Source organism: Octopus bimaculoides, chromosome 3, assembly GCF_001194135.2.
Source record: "Octopus bimaculoides isolate UCB-OBI-ISO-001 chromosome 3, ASM119413v2, whole genome shotgun sequence".
Taxonomy (NCBI): Eukaryota; Metazoa; Mollusca; class Cephalopoda; order Octopoda; family Octopodidae; genus Octopus; species Octopus bimaculoides.
Genome location: NC_068983.1, coordinates 105,634,982 through 105,655,201, shown reverse-complemented (window position 1 = coordinate 105,655,201; position 20,220 = coordinate 105,634,982). Strand labels below are relative to the sequence as shown.

At 31.2% G+C, this 20,220-nt stretch overlaps 1 protein-coding gene across 11 annotated transcripts in view; it reads right to left on the bottom strand.

Annotated features, from left to right (window-relative positions):
* LOC106879213 (AP-1 complex subunit gamma-1) overlaps positions 1-20,220 on the bottom strand; it is a 125,257-nt gene that overhangs the window by 10,695 nt on the left and 94,342 nt on the right. For all 11 annotated transcript variants that reach the window (XM_052966410.1, XM_052966413.1, XM_052966411.1 and 8 more), the window contains 11 exons: positions 13,824-13,919; positions 10,749-10,829; positions 10,316-10,414; positions 9,570-9,625; positions 8,535-8,648; positions 7,243-7,383; positions 5,843-5,897; positions 3,454-3,666; positions 1,310-1,440; positions 645-749; positions 43-178 (listed from right to left, as the gene is read on the bottom strand). In XM_052966410.1, the coding sequence (XP_052822370.1) occupies positions 43-178; positions 645-749; positions 1,310-1,440; positions 3,454-3,666; positions 5,843-5,897; positions 7,243-7,383; positions 8,535-8,648; positions 9,570-9,625; positions 10,316-10,414; positions 10,749-10,829; positions 13,824-13,919 (1,227 nt within the window). The remainder of the gene's footprint in view (positions 1-42; positions 179-644; positions 750-1,309; positions 1,441-3,453; positions 3,667-5,842; positions 5,898-7,242; positions 7,384-8,534; positions 8,649-9,569; positions 9,626-10,315; positions 10,415-10,748; positions 10,830-13,823; positions 13,920-20,220) is intronic.

The window sequence follows — 20,220 nt, the reverse complement described above, 5'->3', positions numbered from 1 at the left end:
ATATATATACATATACATGTATCTATATATATATATATATACCTCAGTGTGTTGAGTGTTCTGTACATTGGTCTTTTCAACATCTCCATTTAATAAGTCATTTTCTTGTAAACTTTCATTGTTGTACATACTCTGACGTTTACTCTCAATCAAAGGCATGTGTTCCAGCAGGGCACCTCTACAAGAATAAATTCAAGAGAAAATTATGAAGAAATCTAAGCTGATTCCATAATAACAAGAGAAAATAGAATAAAATCAACATGAATGTACACAAAAAAATGTCACATATGACAGTGACACTGAGTTATGGCTTTAAAATGCAAGTAAATGGAGTTTGTAAAACACTACATCGTACTTCAGAGTAAGCTTTATAATGTAAGGCTAACAATTAACATGATATAAAAGTTTATGAACAAAAACATTTAACTTTAAATGATGTTACATGAAAACACTGGTAATAATTCAAAAGGAAATAACTGGAATATACAAAAACACTCAAAAAGAATAATAAATATATAGAAATTTGTTCAGTATAAGGACTCTCAAGTGAAAGAATAGTCAAATAGAATCAGATATATCCTCACCATGAAATTTATCAAAAATTATGAGTATTAAGAGATATAAAAGTTTGAAGCAAGTCTTACCTCATATGATCATATTTGGAGAAGAGAGAAGAATATTCTATAGATCGCTGCTGTAATTCTACTATAGTACTCCGACTATATTTAATAATTGCATCTTTAATTTTTCTGTAAATTTTAAAATAAAAGCCAACTTAAATTAACACATAGACTTTAAAAAAGCTATTAATATTTAAGAATCATATAAATGAACAGACATAGATAAGAAGATATATATTTTTCTTTTATCTTTTATTAGTTTTAGACACTGGACTGCAGTGATGCTGGGGTACCGCTTTGAAGGGTTTAGTTGAACAAATTGATCCCAGTACTTTTTAAGTGATTACTCTAGTGATCCCTTTTGCTGAAACACTAAGTTACAGGGATGTAAACAAACCAGCCCTGGTTGTTAAGCAGTGATGGGGCACAAAAGTAACACACACAATGGTTTTCTTCCAGTTTCTATCTATGAAATCCACTCACAAGGCTTTAGTTGGCCTAGAGCTTTAGTAGAAGGTACTTGCTCAAGGTGTTGTACAGTGGAACTGAACTCAAGACCACATGGTTGAGAAGCAAGCTTCTTACTGATACAGCCATGCTTACACCAATGACCATTTATAAACCAAAATTTCTAAAACAAAAAAAACAAAAAAATAAATATTTAGAAATTAAATTTAGCAATTACTCACTTCGAAGAAAGTTCTGAAAATCTGGTACTAAGTTTCAGTAGTGCTGTTATGGCATATTCTTTAGATACAATAGAAGAATTGTTGTTAGAGAGGACTTTCTCTAAAGCAGATATAACATCATCTTCTTTTACCTGTAATTAGAATTTATGTAAAAAGTAACAATTACTTTCTTATGGATAGATATTTAGAAAATTTATAAGAATAATAATTTAGTGAAATTAATAAACAATCATAGCATTAATTTTGACAAAGAGAAAGTAACTCACTTTGTGTCAATGTGAAAGTTCTTTGTAATGAAAAAAAGGAGAAAAATTGTAATAGAGAAGGTGAAGAGTATATATAAAGAGGAAATATTACACGAAATATTTGTATGGAACATTCAACAATTAAGTACATATGCAATCATCATCGTCGTTTAACGTCCGCTTTCCATGCTAGCATGGGTTGGACGATTTGACTGAGGACTGGTGGACCAGGAGGCGACACCAGGCTCCAATCTGATTTGGCAGAGTTTCTACAGCTGGATGCCCTTCCTAACGCCAACCACTCCGAGAGTGTAATGAGTGTTTTACGTGCCACCGGCACGAGGGCCAGTCAGGCGGTACTGGCGACAGCCACGTTCGAAATGGTGTATTTTACGTGCCACCTGCACAGGAGCCAGTTCATCGGCACTGGCAACGATCTCGCTTGAATGTCTTTTCACTTGCAATGATTATTGGTATACATATTCTTTATCCTTGTTTGTATAATTCCTAAATTGATGTCTTAGCTCCCAGGTCTATTTGCTCTACCTTACAAACACACTAACTAAACCAAAAAAAGTATGAAACGACTACTTAAAGAAACTAATTTTTATCAAAAATTAAATGACTATAGAAAATGTTTACAGATGCAGAAAAATACACATAGTTTATAAATATAATAGAAAAAAAAAAGAAGTTAATTGAGCACTTGGTATCACTGATTTAAGGTTCGATTATTTTATTGTTTTCATGGTCCCAGTCATTGGCATATTGGCCACCTAGAACACTTCAATACATGGTCCAGTCGATTTATATAGATGCCAATATTTATTTCATCAATCACAGAAGGGTGAATGACAAAGTCAACCTGGGTGTGATTTGAACTCAGAACAGACACAAATTGTTTAATTCTTGAGCATTCAGATTACTCAATCAACTGTAATGCTTATCTATCCACATTGTTTTGAATTAATCATGGATTATCTCATAGCTTTGAGAGTTCTATCATGTTATTGTTTATTTTTTAGCATGACATTGAAGAGTAGGTGTAAGAAGCCAGATCTGGCCAGCCTGAACATCAAAGGTTTAATAACTACTTTTCTATGCTTGCATGGGTCAGATGGAATTTGAAACAAATTTTCAATGGTTAGATGCCCTTCCGCTTTTGCACCCAAGCTGAGTAATATGCTTCCCCCAAAAATGGGGAAATGAAGGACATTGGTTTGTATAATGGTGATGTCTGTTTATATGTATTGCATGTCAGAAAAAAAAACAAAAAACAAACAAACACATAAATACATATGATAGGCTTTCTTACAGTTTCCATGTACCGATTCCACTCATAAGGGTTTGGTTGGCACAGAGCTATATATAGAAGGCATTTGCTCAAGATGCCACACAGTGGAACTGATTCTAAAACTACATGGGTGGGAAAGCAAACTTCTTAACTGCACAGCCATGCCTGTGACTATTCATATATCTATCTAAATGTGTGTGTGTGTGTGTGTGTGTGTGTGTGTGTGTGTACATACATATACATTTGATGGGCTTCCATACATTTTCTATCAACTGAATCTCATTCGCATGGCTTTGGTAGTAAACACTTGCCCAAGCAGTGCAATCAAACCTGGAACCATATGGTAGTGAAGTGTTGCTTTTTAATCACAAAGCCATGCCTATTCCCAGAAATTATGAGCTAGGAAGGTTATCTATTATGCCACAGGCCTTATTACACGATTGATAAGTGTATATTAAAAAAGTAGACCAAACTGAATAGAAAAGTTACACAGATTAAAAAAAAAAAACTATAAAAGTTTTAAAAGAATTATTCCATATTGTATTTAGAGAAGTATTTTACGCTTAAAAAGGCATTTGAAAATATGTAATTAGAAATGTTCTCACATTTAATGGTTCTTCTTCATCACAATGTCCATTCACTAGAAGGTCTCCATATTCACCAATACACCAAGAAGCAACTTGGACCAAAGGTTGCTGCTCGATATCCATTCCAATAGCTTTATACAGTTGATAAACTGTGTATGTATGTAGATTGCTGGTACTAGCTATTAACTGAATCAAAATAGAGACTACATCTCCACGCACTGAATTACCAGCCTAGAAAAATCAGAAGCAGTCAAGAATGAAGGTTTAGTATTTCAGCAAATAAAAATAAGAATTTTCAATTTTATATTAGCAAATAAATGAATAATTGCAAGAGCCTTAAAAATTAAAAAAATTTTAAATACTGTTCAATTAATTTATTACCATACCACAAAATTATAGTAAAATACAATGTATAAATAGATGACACAGTGTCTGACAAAGGTGAAATTGGTGGCAAGAAGTCAAGCATTCTTTGTTATAGTTCTAATAATTGAAAGGATAAAAGACAAGCTTAATAATTCTTTCTACTATAGGCACAAGGACTCAAAGGCAAAGTCAACCTCAGAAGAATTTGAACTTAGAGTATAGCTAGAAGAAATGCCACTAAGCATTTTGCCTGACATGCTAGTAATTCTGCCAGCTTGCTGCCTTCAGAATAATAATTATTCTTACTATATGCACAAGGCCTGCATTTTGTGTGGGGGTGGGAATGGATGAAAGGCAAATTGATCCTTCCAAGTTGCTGCCTTAATAATAATAATAATAATAATAATAATAATAATAATAATGGTTTTAAATTTTGGCCAGCAATTTCGGGGGAGGGTGTAAGTCAATTACATCAACTGGTACTTATTTTATTGACCCTGAAAGGACGAAAAGCAAAGTCGAACTTGGTGGAATTTTAATTCTGAAAGTTAAGATGGATGAATTTCCACTAAGCATTTTGTCTGGCATGCTAATGATTCTGCTAGCAAGCCATCTTATATAATAATCTTTTCTACTATAAGCACAATATTTTCCAATATCATATCAATGATTAACACACACACAGATAATAGATATTATGTAATTCAATGAACAGATAGGAATAAATAGCTTCTATTGTTGCTTGCTGAGTGTATTTTTGAGTGAGTGTATCTTAGGATTAATGTTTGAAAGGTTTATTAGTGTACATGAATCTTGTTAATATTGCTTGTATTACACATACACGGATATTTGGCTTAACCAGAATAGTTTAACACCCCAAGAACTAAAAGAAAATTATTCTAGAATTTGATTTGTGCAAGTGTACAGATGCCTGAAAACTTTAGAACTAGAGTACCATCACAGAATTGAGTTTCAGAGTTGTAATTTTTTTTAAAATTTAAAACTAGTCTCAATGTTTTTAAAATTCAATAATTTTAAAATTGTCTCAAATTTTCGACTTTTCAGACCATATAGCTTAGACAATTACAAGTTGTTTGAACTTAGAACAACTATCAAATGACTGTTCATTTATAGTCTTGTATTCTTACAAAGAGGTTACAAATTTTATTCATTTAAACTCTGAAACCATTTCCATATTCAACTGGGGCATTACTATTTTTTTTTCAGCTGAATGATATGTAACTATAGTGTATGTAAAGCTTATGTGGTGAAAGGACTTGTTTTTGATACTAGTTTATTGCACAGATGAAATGATAGGATGGGAGAGAACTGGTAAAGCTATAACATGTTTTCAATTTAGTTTGGATTCTTTGCCATGAAATTTGATGGCAAAGAATCAGTTTTCTTAAAGTATATGTCTCCTTCGTTATGGTCTCTGTGTCTTGGGTGAATGGCACTGATATGTAAATAATACTTAGAATCTAGTCTTTTGTATGTGCATAGTGACACCACTACCTAAAATAATGAACTGTATGAAGCATTGTTCTCAAATTATGTTTAAAGATAAGTGAATAATAGAAGGTTGCTAATAGGACATAATATGGAGAGAAAGAGATATACAGCTACAAACTAACAACTCAAATTTGTTTTAAACATTACAGCTAAAGCTATACTTATTTCTTAATCAACTACAATGAGGGATTATGTTCTGTGTGCTGTCTTTATTTCAGTTATGGACACTGAAGTAAATAGAACATTCCTTTAATTGTTTCTAAAACTTCAGTGACATGTTCGTAAGTTTTATACTTTTCAACCAGATCTTTTAGCCAAATATCCCTTTTTTATTAAAAAAATTTTTTTTTTTTTAGATTAGTAAGAAACTTCATATTGCAAATACCAGTTCCTGAGTAAGTTTATTCTCATTCAGTCAGTGCGCATTTACCATTTAAATATAAATAATAGTAGTAACATAATCCGGAACCAACCAAAACAGTTAAAGCTTGCAAAATGAACTTAATGCCAACAGTAATGCAATACTAACCGTTGTCAAAACTTTTACCACAGTATCAATATGCCATCGTTTGTTTGGTGCATACCTGCAATAATTAAAGGTAACATTCTAGAAACTCTCAAACATTTACAAGAAACAGTAAAGAGGATAAAATTTTTTGAAAAGGAATTTTCAAAAAAGTTCAAATAATTTTATTTGACAAATATACAGCACTTCAAACATAAAAGTGGTGAACAACATATGGTAATTTGAAATTGTTTCTAGATCTGCATTTTTGAAGATGACTGCAATGAAAAATCTCAAACTTGAAAAATAGGTCAAGGCTAATGATAGCAAGGGCATCTAGCTGTAAAACAATGTCTCGATAATATGTATTGGTTTAACTGATATTAATATGGAAAAATGGAAAATGCATGAATACATGTACAAAATAGATAAAAATGTAGTTTTCAAAAGTATCAATGATTTTAGTATCAAAATTTCATGAATTAGAGGAATCTGCCCTGTAAAAAGAATCAGTCTCCAAAATATTAGTAATAAAATAAACTATATTATTTATTTTTTTAAACCTTGCCCTGTTCATTCTAATCACACACTGAAAGTAGAAAATAGTAGTTCTTGTCATTTTGACAAATTTAATTTACACAATACATCATAAACTATCTTCCTTTATATGTGCATTATAACTGCCATCTACTGTTACAGTTCTCTACCATGTTGCATTCTACATTTGACATAGGTATTATAAAGGCTGTTCTTAGCATACACACTTTCATTGTTGGCAAAGGCAATAAATGTTGTAACTTTTAAAAACATTTCATGGTTTAATTTCCAAAGCTGGTAAAGTAACATATAAGTAATGAAATTCATCCACCAATAAAATTTATTCTGTTTTTGAAACAGTAATCCACCTGTACAACAAAATTTGTCAGTCTGTTACACAGCACAGCATATCTACTCATTTCTTTCCAAATGATTGAACACATTTACTTTTCTGCTATGATCCTTTCTGTCAATGATACTAAATTTTATAAAAGAGAGATACACTCTATATTGAAAGTAATCTATTTAAAACAAGCTGTTCTAAATTAAGTAATATATCACAAGTGTAATAATTGCAAGCTGGATACATGCAGAAATAGGTTTGTATCATTATATTGAAGGCCATTATGACCACCATTACTCCACCTAATAAAACATCTAACTCAATTTTAAACTCATGGTGATGGCAATTAATGAAATTATGTAATTAAAAGATAACAAAACATCTTAAAGATTTACAAATCTATCATTTATAGGTGGTGTTATTAAATCCTTCATGCTGTGAGTCACAATAGTTAATATGTATCTACTAATTTAGTTATCAACTATAGTGGCTCTCAGCATGAGTTTAACAGTAAAGCCTGAGAAAATTAAAGAATAGAAATTACTTTTCAGCAGCCAAGACTATGTTGGAACAACAGTCTGCTTTAAATTCAGGATCACAGGTTTCCAGAAATGTAAGCAGCTCTTTAACCATTCCTCGTACATTGGAGCTACTGATGAGAGCAAAACATAGTTCCATAGCACGTCTAGAAGAAAAAAAAAAATTGAAATGACAAATATAAGTTCCCAAATTATGGTATTTATATGATGGCAGAAACCCTATTTTTTAACAAAAAAAAACTCCCTATCAAAAAGTAGAGATGGTACTCAAGTTCTTGTCAGGACAAATAAAGCAAATACAGTAAGGAGCTTTGCCTGGAGATATAATCTTATACAATGTGTAAATCTACAAAGTACAAGCTTACTTTATAAGCTTTACAACGTACCACTTCAATTCAAAATGTAATTACAGATTTCATATTAACTTTAATAAAAATACATGTATGTGTATTTTATTGTGGGTGTTGGAAAGCTTAGAAGTGTGGGGAGTGTATGTAAAGTGGTTGGGGTTTTTGGAGGGTTTATTATATTTGTTTTTAGCTGATGAGAGTGATTTTGTGTGGGGTAGCATTGGAGTATAAGTATGAATGATTAGGTGTTAGAACAATTGATCTGTTATTGTGATAAGAAAGAAGGTGGAAAAGTTTAATTTGTTATTGAGTGGCATAGTGTGTAAATGGGTGGATGTTTTGGCAAACAAGCAGGCATGGATGTTTATTTGTGAAAATGAGATCCATTGGTACTCAGAATTATTTTAAAGGCCAGGGTAAAGATTTTTAGAGGTGTGTTTGTGAATGAAGAATTTTTGAGGGATAAGTGAAGGTGGAGACGAGAGCTGAGTTGGGGAATTTGGTTGTTTTTTTTTTTAACAAAATTTGTGTGGGAAGGTATAGTGATAGTGTTGGATGGTGGGTGGTATTGAGAATCATGAGTTTGTTAACATGCTTAGAGTGTGAGGGAAGAGAAACAAAGAGGAGGAGTTGGCTATAGCAAACAGGTTATCAACAGTAGGAGGACAGAGATATTTTGCAAGTAGAAGAGGAAACGACATGTTCCACAATTTTAAAATATCTAGTGTTAGAACAGGTATCACTATGTGGCTTCACAACCACATGGCGCTGAGTTCAGTTCTATTGTACAACACCTTGGGTAAGTGTCTTCTTCTATGGACTTGGGCTGACCCAAGCCTGTTGCAAGCATGCAGACTAGTCTCTGAGGGCCTGCAATATGTCATGTGAGCTGATCTTCCTCCTATGACTATGTACAAAAAAGAACAAATGTGAACTACTTGACTTACTTCCGAATAGAAATATCAGGGTCTCTCAAGCAGTCAACAATTGTGGTCCGGTGTCGCTGTACAGCATTGTGATCAGCATATACAACTCGCAGTAGTGTGTTTAAAGCAACATATCTGCAACAATAAAGAATATTAATCTTAATTAAGCTTTCATCTAAGATCAATATGATTCTGTCAATCTACCACTGTTTTTTAAATAATAACAAAATTATTTCATACATATATATCATATTCTAATAAGTTCACATTTCTTTGCAAAATTATTCTTCACCAGAATTAGTTCCTCATAATAGTCAAATAAAGAAAAAGCATCAATGAAAAAACACAATTCTGTTTCCTAACACTTCTTTTCTTTTACTAGGATTCACTCTCTTGTGCAAAGAGCTCGAAGAGGTTGTACATGTTTTGGAAATGATACAACAAATCAAAGACTGCAAAATTCATAAAATTGAATACATTTTTGTGTTATAAGAAGTGAATGCTAATGCTTCAGGTAGAGTTCTCCCTGAGAGAAGTTACTATACAAACATTTTGATAAAGCTGGCTGAGCTAAATAGTCTAAGCAGCATGAAAATTTGTGACACTACTAATTATATATGAATTGGTCAAATGTGTGTAATCGCCAAACTAATTTTTACATTTCACTGTTTATTTGGAACAGTTTTAAAGGTAAGGTTTCTGATTATGGAATAAGAGGATTTTGATTTCCTTCTTATTATGCAAGATGGTCATAAAAGTGAGTACTTAAGTAAACATGGATTAAAGGAATTATGTTCTCAACAGAGTTACTGTTTTCATTTTTGGATTTTTTCTAGAGAATTTAAATGCAAATCTAACCAGTCCTTATCATTATTCAACACAGAACCTTAATAAAAAGTATTTCATGGCTATGATGAAGTGTAATAATCTGAACAATATCTGTGGCAACAACATATAATATCTGTTCAAATTCTTTAAATGAATTCTCAATTCAAACATTAACAACAGAAACAGAAAGATAGAATGTCATAAAAAGCAGGGGAAATATTTACATACCGAATATTTTTGTCACTATTCAAAAGGAATCTACCCAAAATATTTACAGCCAAAACCTAAAAGAAGATTTGATGATATTATTTTTAATTTATCAGACATATAAAATCAGACATAAAATAATTTAAAATTTTCAAAATAAACTAAGGTAACAAATCTCTTGCAAATGATAAAATATTTTCATTCATCAACTGCATCATTTTTATGTTCCTGATGATAGAAATTACTAGAGCTGAACAAAGAGTCTAATTCATATATCATTGGTAAATAACTGTTTCTAATTATTTTTTTCCCATTTTTGTCAATTTTCCAGGAATCCTGTGTTCATTCTGATGTGTCTTCATATATCTTAATATATTCTGCTCTAACTTACATTTTGGGAAAATTCGCATTAGAATCTCATAAAACTGTTCCACATATGATACACAGGACAGCTAAAGAGTTTGCCTTTACTGCATGAAAACTGTGCATGTGTACTTGGGACACAGGAACCAAGTTAACTCATTTTTGATAGCAGGGCATTTTCCACAAATACTACATTTCATATGATGTAGTAGGCACAGTTAACTAATTAACTCAGTATCTGCACATTAGTATGTAAAAATTTAAATAGTGAAGTGAGGGTTAATACATCCTTTTTGACTGTGTTAAATAATGCATCCTTCCAAAACTCATTCATTAAAATAACTATATAAAAAAAAAAAAATAGGAAGTAGATTCTTTTGAAGAATGAAAATATTCCCACTTACTCTCAAACCAGCTTCTGACTGAATACCCATGATGGTCAAAACTATCTCATACAAGATAGCATGTCCTACATTTTTACTGGTGTCTGTGTTTGTAGCAACCTGAATTTTAAGATATTTTAGAATGTTACATCAACCACAAAAAGTAAGTAAAAGTTTATATCATTAAATGTCTTAATTTTTCCTATACTTTTTACAATAATATTTCATTAGAAATTAATTCCATTAAAATACATGGAAAAATTATAATATAGATTTGTTAAATGGTCATTTAAAAATATTCATAAAATTTCTGAAAGGGATAAATGGAAGAGAATTTATTTAATTTTGTAATACAATAATTTTAGAATACAAAAAATACTTTAAGTACAAAATGTAATTAACATAATATATGAATATAAATTTTGGAAAAGAATAGAAAGTCTTTACAACTCACTTGTGCAAGTATGTCATTCATTGTCTCACTGGCTTCCAAATCCAGTCTACCAAGTATCCTTAATAGCCGAAGGATTTTTACCTAATGAAACAAGAAACACTTTTTAGAATTTCAGTAGGGGTTTGTTATATCTTAAAACAATAATCAAAAGATGCTCGCTTTTGAGTAACATTTTCAATTTATTTAACATTAAAGTATTTCTTGAGATGCAGCTAAGTAAGTTGAAACCGTTATTAAAAATTATACAAAGAACAAAAATACTGGATGAAGCTCTGGCAATATCATTTCATCTTTAATTTTCAAGAAACTATTCCTATTTTCACAAATAAAACAATTTACAGAAAGCTACTACTATATCAAAGATTCTAATTATAATAATCCTTTCTACTAAAAGCACAAGGCCTGAAACTTGCGGGGAGGGTACTTGATTACATCAACCCCTGTGTTTCACTGGTCCTTAATTTATCAACGCCAAAAGGATGAAAGGTAAAGTCGACTATGATGGAATTTGAACCCAGAACATGAAGACAGACAAAATATCGCTAAGCATTTCAGCTGGTGTGCTAACGATGCTGCCAGCTTGTCAAAGATCTCAGACTCCATGGAATATTATATTTATAACACTTCAAATGCAATTTATAATTATTGTTATCATCAGGAGTGGCTGTGTGGTAAGTAGCTTGCTTACCAACCACATGGTTCCGGGTTCATTCCCACTGCGTGGCACCTTGGGCAAGTGTCTTCTACTATAACCTTGGGCTGACCAAAGCCTTGTGAGTGGATTTAGTAGACGGAAACTGAAAGAAGCCTGTTGTATATATGTATTTATATATATGTATGTGCGTGTATATGTTTGTGTGTCTGTGTTTGTCCCCCCAACATTGCTTGACAACTGATGCTGGTGTGTTTACGTCCCCGTAACTTAGCGGTTCGGCAAAAGAGACCGATAGAATAAGTATTAGGCTTCCAAAGAATAAGTCCTGGGATCGATTTGCTCGACTAAAGGTGGTGCTCCAGCATGGCCGCAGTCAAATGACTGAAACAATTAAAAAGAGTAAAAAAAAGAGTATCAGAGTAGTTGAACTGCTTCCATTTATGCCATTTAGCAATGACTATCTTTCATACAACTGGTGCTAGTGATATAAGTGGGTCAATTGAGTAAGCCTATTACTTCATCAAAAGGAACTTTGTGCCAAGATAAAAAAGAAATAATTAGTAGTTGTTGGCATTATTACAACCAACAACAATAGTGTCAACTCCATATAAGTCATTAAAATAAAATTAAATATAGCAGAGATATTGATACCTGTGAATGCTTGGTAGATATTATAAAGGTAAAGTACCATATTTATTAGTTTATTATTATCTATGTATTGTTCTATCTTAAATAACTATTTCTAAGAAGGACGATTTAAATTTAAACATGAGCCAATTAATAATATTACTTAGCACACAATACAATTTCACTAGCCAATGCACCTGCCTGTCCACCCACTCCACTGATCTTTAAAATTTTGAGTGAATTGCCATTAGTCTAAAACTTTCCCCCCTCCTATATATACAGAGATAAAGCTGTCATTCTTTTAAGAATACTTTGACCTACACTAATTTTGATAAAAACCATTGCTAGCCTTCTCACCACAACCAAGACCTTTCACCCATTTAATCCCGCTGAAAATGGTAAATTTGAATGGAGACAGTATAAGAAAGTAGGGAGTCTTTAGCTCTCCAACATAAAGCAGTGAATAAAAAGTACCCACTGTAAAGTGGTTAATGATAGGAATGGCATCCAGATGGAAAACAGTTGCTAACAACAGCACATACACAACAAAAGTTAGCTAGTTTTTTCATTTGTTTTGTGTGCTAGATGAGAAGAACTATAGCAGATAGCAGGATGATGGACTATGGTGAGAGATGTGGTGACACAAAGGAGCACAGTGGGTGGTGCAGTTGACCTGTCTAGGAAGTAGTAACTTTGCATAAGAACTGATATTGGGTAGCAGGGACTCTTTAGTTCTGCTGACGTAAGACAATTTCTTTCATTCTACTGATGTAAGATGTGCCCAATACACTCTGAAGGGATAAGTGATAGAAAGAACATCTAGCCATAGAAACTATGCCAAAGTAGAACACAAGCAAGACATGGAGTCTGGAAGCTGCATTATATACTACTTGTTTAAGGGAGCATTAACTTCAAATAAGACTGCTACATAGTAGCGAGAACACTTTCATCCTCTTTATCTATGACATCTTCCTTGATGCAGGTGGCACCTATGCATCCTGTGAAGTGTTTGGTGATAAGAAGTACCCATACCGAAAATCATATATCAGCAAGATGTGGGTTCTGCCCAAAAGTCACATCACAGGCTATCCAATCAAGTGGTCAGTAATTTCAAATAAGAACTTATGTGGACTATGACAACTCACACAAACCATGCTAGTATGGAAAAATGAAAGTAAAAATGATCATAATGATGTCAGCAAACTGCATAAAACAATACCTGAGCTTTGAGTTTAACACATTAAGTATGAATGAAATTGTTGCAGAATTTTCTAACATTTTCTATAGCTAGCATTATAATCATGTGAAAACTTTCTTGCAGCAAAATATACACAGAATTGTTTGTTGAAATTATATCATAAGATTATTTCCTGCTTTAATTATAGCTCTTATTTTAAAATTCTATACTGTCCCACCAAACTTAGTTGTTATAATATTCTGCTGAATGTAATCTACTTTAGTGCGTGATTGGCATTTAATATTATCAATACCTGAAGAATGAAAGACAAAGTAAATCACAAGTTTTAAATTCAGAATCTAAAGGGATGTACTAAAATTCATCAAGATGTTTTGACTTTGTTCCATCAATTCTATCCCTCTACCCACTCCAGTTCTCTTTACTATTGTAATAATAGTACAAGAAAAGTGAATATAACAGCAAAAGTTTTTTTTAAAAGATCTGGCCACACTGAAAGAATAAAAGAAAAAAATTCAAATAAACCAATTTGGCCAAAAGCTACCATTGATAGGATCTCTTGGAGACATACATTGAAATAAATAAACCAGTAACTTACTTGAAGAAATGGATCACTAACACCGGATACATCATGTTCAGGAGAATACCCTGCCATAATCAAATTTTTAAGAATACGAACCAGCTGTGGAACAAGCTACAAAAGAAAAAGAAAAAAAGAAATTTTAATTCTAAAATGTCAAAAGTTCACCAAGATTACATGAAATATATTTGTATGTTAATATAAAAAAAAAAAACCCAGCAACTTTAATAAATTTCTTTGGGAGGAAAAGAAAACCCTTGAAGGTTTTAACATCCCCAAAGTATCATATTTAGGGAAGTTGTATGTGCAAATTACTGAATTCTAGCAGATTTAGGGAAGCTATACGTGCAAAGGTTAATTACTAAATCTTATAGTTTAAATTGTTTAATCCTTGTGAGTGTATTAGATGATTGGGCGAAGACTTAGATGAATACTTTAAACGAAAACAGCACAATTTTTATATGCTACTAAAATTATGCCCTTCCTCAAAGTGATTATTAATTTTGTTTTTATTCTAAACATGAGAAGTTGGATATATGGCTTAAATTAAATACAAATTTATTTGCTATATTTTCTTGGCAACAGAACTTTTTCAATAGCTAATGTACATATTAACCAAAACAAATGTAGTTCTACAACTCATAAAAAAAAATCTATCTTCATACATTTTGTCAATAACACTAAGACAAAATGCTGAGTTACATTTAGTAGAATGAAATATATTGAAGTATTCCAAAGAAAGAAACATCACTTTAAAATTGTTTGAAAATGATACAAACCATGAAATTTGTAGCAAAAACAATATATTTGCAATTCTATATCAATTGCAATTGTAACATTTCACTAATTTTCATTTTTAATTAACAATAGTTAAAACAACATGTATGTAATTAATTTGTTTGTTTTCCTTTTTGATTAGTAATGATTAAAAATATTAAATGTTGATAGCTTCTCTTACTTTAATATCTTAACCAGTTAATATTATGTTTATATTATGTTAAAGATGAATTAATTTCAACTGGTGGAATGTGAACAAAATCATCTTCACTCAGCTGATTGTCCTCTTGGGGACAAAAAACAAACATGATAATTATTAAGAAAGAAAATTTGAGATATAAAAATAATCCACCAATCCAAATTATTTAACAGCATCTTACCCTGCTTGAAGATTGACAAACATTCACTTTTCTATGTGTAATAAATATTATGTAATTAAAAAAAAAAGCGAATTGAAAAGAAATTGTCATAAGGCTTAGCAGCAATTTCACCTATGAAGATAAAAGCCATCTATTTAGAGATATATTTTGCACAAAATGAAATGATTTTCTTTTTTGCGCAAATTTTGCAGTTCATTGCTATATTCTTAGTTCAGTTTTGAGGACTGTAAATATAAACCAAGCAAATCAAAATAAATTCTTGCACTTACTAGAAAAAAAAGGATAAAAAGACAAGAGAGTATCCCCACCAGCAGAAAAAAAACAACAAAAAAACAACTCAAGAAGTGATGCAGTATATACACAAGCAAATATACTGAACAGTATTTATATAATATTCAGTCATGCATCATGAAGTAAGCTGAACAGTAAACATGTGGAGCATGCAGATATCCAGTTTATATTTAACACTGCATGCTGGTTTGGCTATCTGAAAGCGCATGCACTTAATTCAACAAACATGCCTTTATAACATGACTAATTAGAATATAATACCCCACTCTAACCATTACTAACCATATGAAAATATAATCATTACAGCAATCATCATTTATTAATGCCCACAAAGGGTTAATTGAAAAAGAAGTTAATTATTAGTCATCGTGAGGTAAAACTGTAAAAAGTAATGAAACAAAATTAAAACACTATAAAAACCAACTAAATAACAAAACTATTAATGTAAACTCTGCAATGCTTATAGCAAAAAAAATAAAAATTATTCTCTTAAAAAAAATGTTTGTTATAAAAATAAAATAAGAGTTTTCTCAGTTACATTTTAAAAAAATTTTAATTCTTCTACATTTCTTATAAGTTTTTAAAATAGAAACCAAAATTTCTAACAATAAATATTAAAACAATCTTAATGATAAAGAATAAAAATAATAAAGAGCCTATATTTTGAAACTTTAAAATTTGTTACAACTGTTTAAATTTTAAAAGAAAAAAGTTTATTAGACATATCAAAATTAAGTAGTTTTATAAAAAATTATTCAACAATTCATCAAAGTTTATTAGTTTAAGGTTGTTATGCAAATGTAAGTATTTTTATAATAATTTACTGACAAAGGTTATTGAAACATTGTTTCAGTAACATTCGTATTTCACTATGGATTTAACTTTGTTAACAATTTTCAAAATTGTTTCAGATAAGCATTATGAGTGGTTATTTCAAAGGAAAGCATTTTAATGTAGAAGACTCGCCTCAAGAGCATATATTGTAAACAAATCAAAAATAAGGCTAGAGTATTCTATATTTAGCTGGAGTTAATATTTTTAGCAATGAAATCCAAGTAGGGCTGTGTCTTTAATATGAACATTTTAAATTTTCCACGATATATTACTTAAATATATATATTTAAAAATTTGCTTCTCCCACCAATGAGTCATCAGAAATTTATTTTATTATAAATAATAGAGCAACAATATTTTTAATGAAATAGCACAAAAGACCCTTAAAATAAATCGATTCTTCCTAATATCAAAAAACAATAGATTTCATTTCTGCTCATAATTGCAATACTTCAAATTGATCCAATCAATAGAGGAAACTCAACACATGCTCCTAAGCTCTTAATGTTCAGATTCCTATCTTCATCAAGAACTTCATTGTTTTCCACCCTTCCATACATCAGTAACTTAAACTTTTAAAGAAAATTTAAAACCATGGTCAATTTTTTCCATATCACTCGAACTAATTAGTCCACCTATTCAGAATAGTTGCCAAATTTCTTTCAACAAATTCCCTGCCAAGTTTAAAACAAGAACCAAATGAATTTAAATCTTAAGTACAAAAATAGCTTACACCATGCCCAAGATGAGCACATTTTAAAGTGTTGATAAAATCTTATTTATGCTACAGATCTTTCCAATAGAACTGACAATGGCCACACAATAAAACAATAAGGTATCTAATGTCTCCTATGACCAACAAAATCATGTAACAAATTGCCAATGTAAACAAATGTTTCAAACTATGTACATTTTTACAACTGAAAAAACTAAATTTCCTGTAAATGGAAACATAGTTTTAATATGAATCTCTCCCACCTTATAAATATATACCATCATTTAACGTCTATGTCCCATGTTGGTATGGATTAGATAGTCCGACAGATTTGACAGGTCCAAGAACTGCATTGTGTTCAATTGTCTATTTTGGCATGGTTTCTATGGCTGGATACCCTTCCTAATGCTAACTACTTTATAGCACACACTGAGTGCTCTTTTCATGACAATAGCACAAGTAAGGTCACTATACAGCTTGCAAGACTACAAACCCTGAAAGACAGGGCTTTATGTTTGGAAATGAAAGGTTTAAAGTATGAGAGAAGGGGGTCTGTAGCTCTACCTCTCAAGTCCTTAATCATTTTATCTGCTGTTGATTTGAACTGCTTATCCCTCTGTATGGTCAGTGTGAGGTAGCTCTCTCTTCATCTCACACATTCACCACTTTCAGCAGCCTCTCATATTAGCACTAAATGAGGAAATTGATTTTAATGTTTGTAGAACAACATATTTAAAAGAGATGGTTTCCTTCCCCACACATACATATATATACATACACACACAAGCATGCATATAGACACACAAAGGATAGTTTATACAAATGGGAGAAATAGAACTCAATGCATAAAGGAGAATACTAATATTACTTTATGATGATGTACTTCTTAGTTACATAAATTATATATATGGCCAAGATGTCCACAATTCAAATAAAGAACTTAATATAAGCCATATGTAGAATTATACAAAATTAATGTTGTTTATGATTTATAAAATGCCCGAGTTTTCACATCATCTGAGAATAAAAGACATTCTACAAGACAGTTCAATATACACTAGTGCATTAAGAACTAAAAGGCCTAAAAACATTAGAAGCAAAGCAAATGTATAAAATAATGAAGGAAAAAAAAGGGTGTGTGTGTATGTATGGGGGGGGGAGGTTTTTGCCTTTAAGTTCTTAGTATATACTGAACTGTATTTTAGAAATACCTCTTATATTCTCAATCTATGCTGAGACAGTAACGCTTTGTAAATCACAAGAAGAAGCTAATATATATATATATGGACACATTCTCTTTTTATTGTACTACATTCATGGTTAGGTCTTAAATGATTGAAATATATATTATATGAATGCATGCTGTAAGAAGCGACGAAACGGCCACCTTGCTACAAAATACTTTCTCAAAAAGTCCCATCCAACCAACCCATGACAGCATAAGAAAGCAAAGAGATTATATATATATATATATATATATATATATATATATATATATATATATATATATAACTGCAAGCATAAGCATATACAGGTAGATATATGAGAGAGAGAGATGAAGAGATCATGCCTATAATTTGATCAACAACACTACTCTATCCCAAGAAGGTATAGCAAGTAATGACTGCATGTATTCAAATATAAACTTGGAGTGTTAATGTGTCATCATTTTAAATAAGTATGATAGCATAATTATACTATATTTTAAAATTTCTTCTTCCATCATGAATAAACTAAATGTGTCATGAATTTATAGATACATGAAGTGTAGTTGAGTAAAGCCAACCAGCTCTACTCAAGTGTAACTGATTGAATAATTTCAGAATAACCTAAAGCAAACCAAATATGTGTTGCTTAAATCTGATATAAGACTGTACTTATATTCCATGGCAGAGTATTATAGTGTGACAATTGTCAATCATATAGTCAGTCAGTTTGCTACCCTGGTGTAGTTTGCAGTAGAAATTGGTTCTGTAGATTCCATGGACACATAGTAAATTTAAATCCTCACATTTATTATAGAGCATATGGCAATTCAGTAATGAGTTTTGCTTTAGTATATAGAGATGCAAATGATGTAACAGCAATTTCAGTATGCATTTTAGGAATGTGCAGGTGTAATGGAGAGACAGTGAGTTTAAGATGTATTGTACAAGTGTTCTGATTGTTTAGCTCCAAATCATCGTTAAATTAGTAGACATATAATCCAAGACATTTCAGCAATGACTTTTCCACTTTTTATTGAAGTGTTTGTAAGACTACATGTTTAAAAGCTAGCCAATGAAGGAGCCTCTACACAATTGCTCAAGAAATAACATCCACATCTCACTCAAATCGTACCCTACCAGCTTAAAATTAGGAAGAACACAATGTCCTCTGGTATGCAACAAATGTATCTATGTGGTTAGACATATAGTTGTGTGGCTGCCAACAGAATGTAGTTATGGATTGTTTACACTGCATATATAGGTTACCTTTCAGTAATTTGCTGTGCAGATGTTAAATAGATGTTCTTGAAATTTGATGTGGTTACTACAGGTTGCCTTTCCTTCTGCTAAATTTTCTATTAAATGATACTGGGTCTATATCATTTTTTTGAAACACAAGTAAAACTCTTACTAAAAAACAAAACAATGCCACAGATCTATTAACCTATCAACCATTAAAAAAAGAAGAAAGTGAATTAAGTATTAAATAACATTCTGGTAGGGATACCTGAAGAGCAAACAGAACTTTTGTGATTATATTTTTAATGAAAAGACTATATGTTTCAAATAATTTTCAGGATTAAAATTTTGAAAGGTTTAGTAAATACATGCAACTTTATATATTAATATATTACTAGCCGGACCTGTGAAAAATTCACGGAAAATATAAACAGTGTACTGGTGCCATGAGAAATGTTTGTATATTATGACCATCTGTCTTTATGTTCTGAGTTCAAATTCTGCCGATGTTGACTTGTCCTTTCAAGATCGATAAATTAAGTACCAGTTGTGTACTGGGGTCAATCTAATCAACTGGCCCCCTCCCCACAAAAATTTCAGGCTTAGAGAAGTATATTGTGACAGTTACAAAATAGAGAAAGTAATGTAACACAAATGACTATATAATCCAACAAAAATATCTGTTACATAAACGTAAACGGAATTACTAATTAACTTTAAAATACATTCATATATATATATATATATATATATATAAAATATAATATAGGATAAATTCTTTATAAGAATTTATCAAGTAGTCAGCGTGAAAAAACCTCAATGAAAAAATAACGAAAAATTTCGTAATGAAAAAATTCATCCTTTCTTCATGGATATATTTAATAATATATAAAGGGCATTAACTGTGCATCGATGCCTCACGCTATCGAGGGACTAAATAAGTCGAAGAACTACTAAAAATAAGTAACATA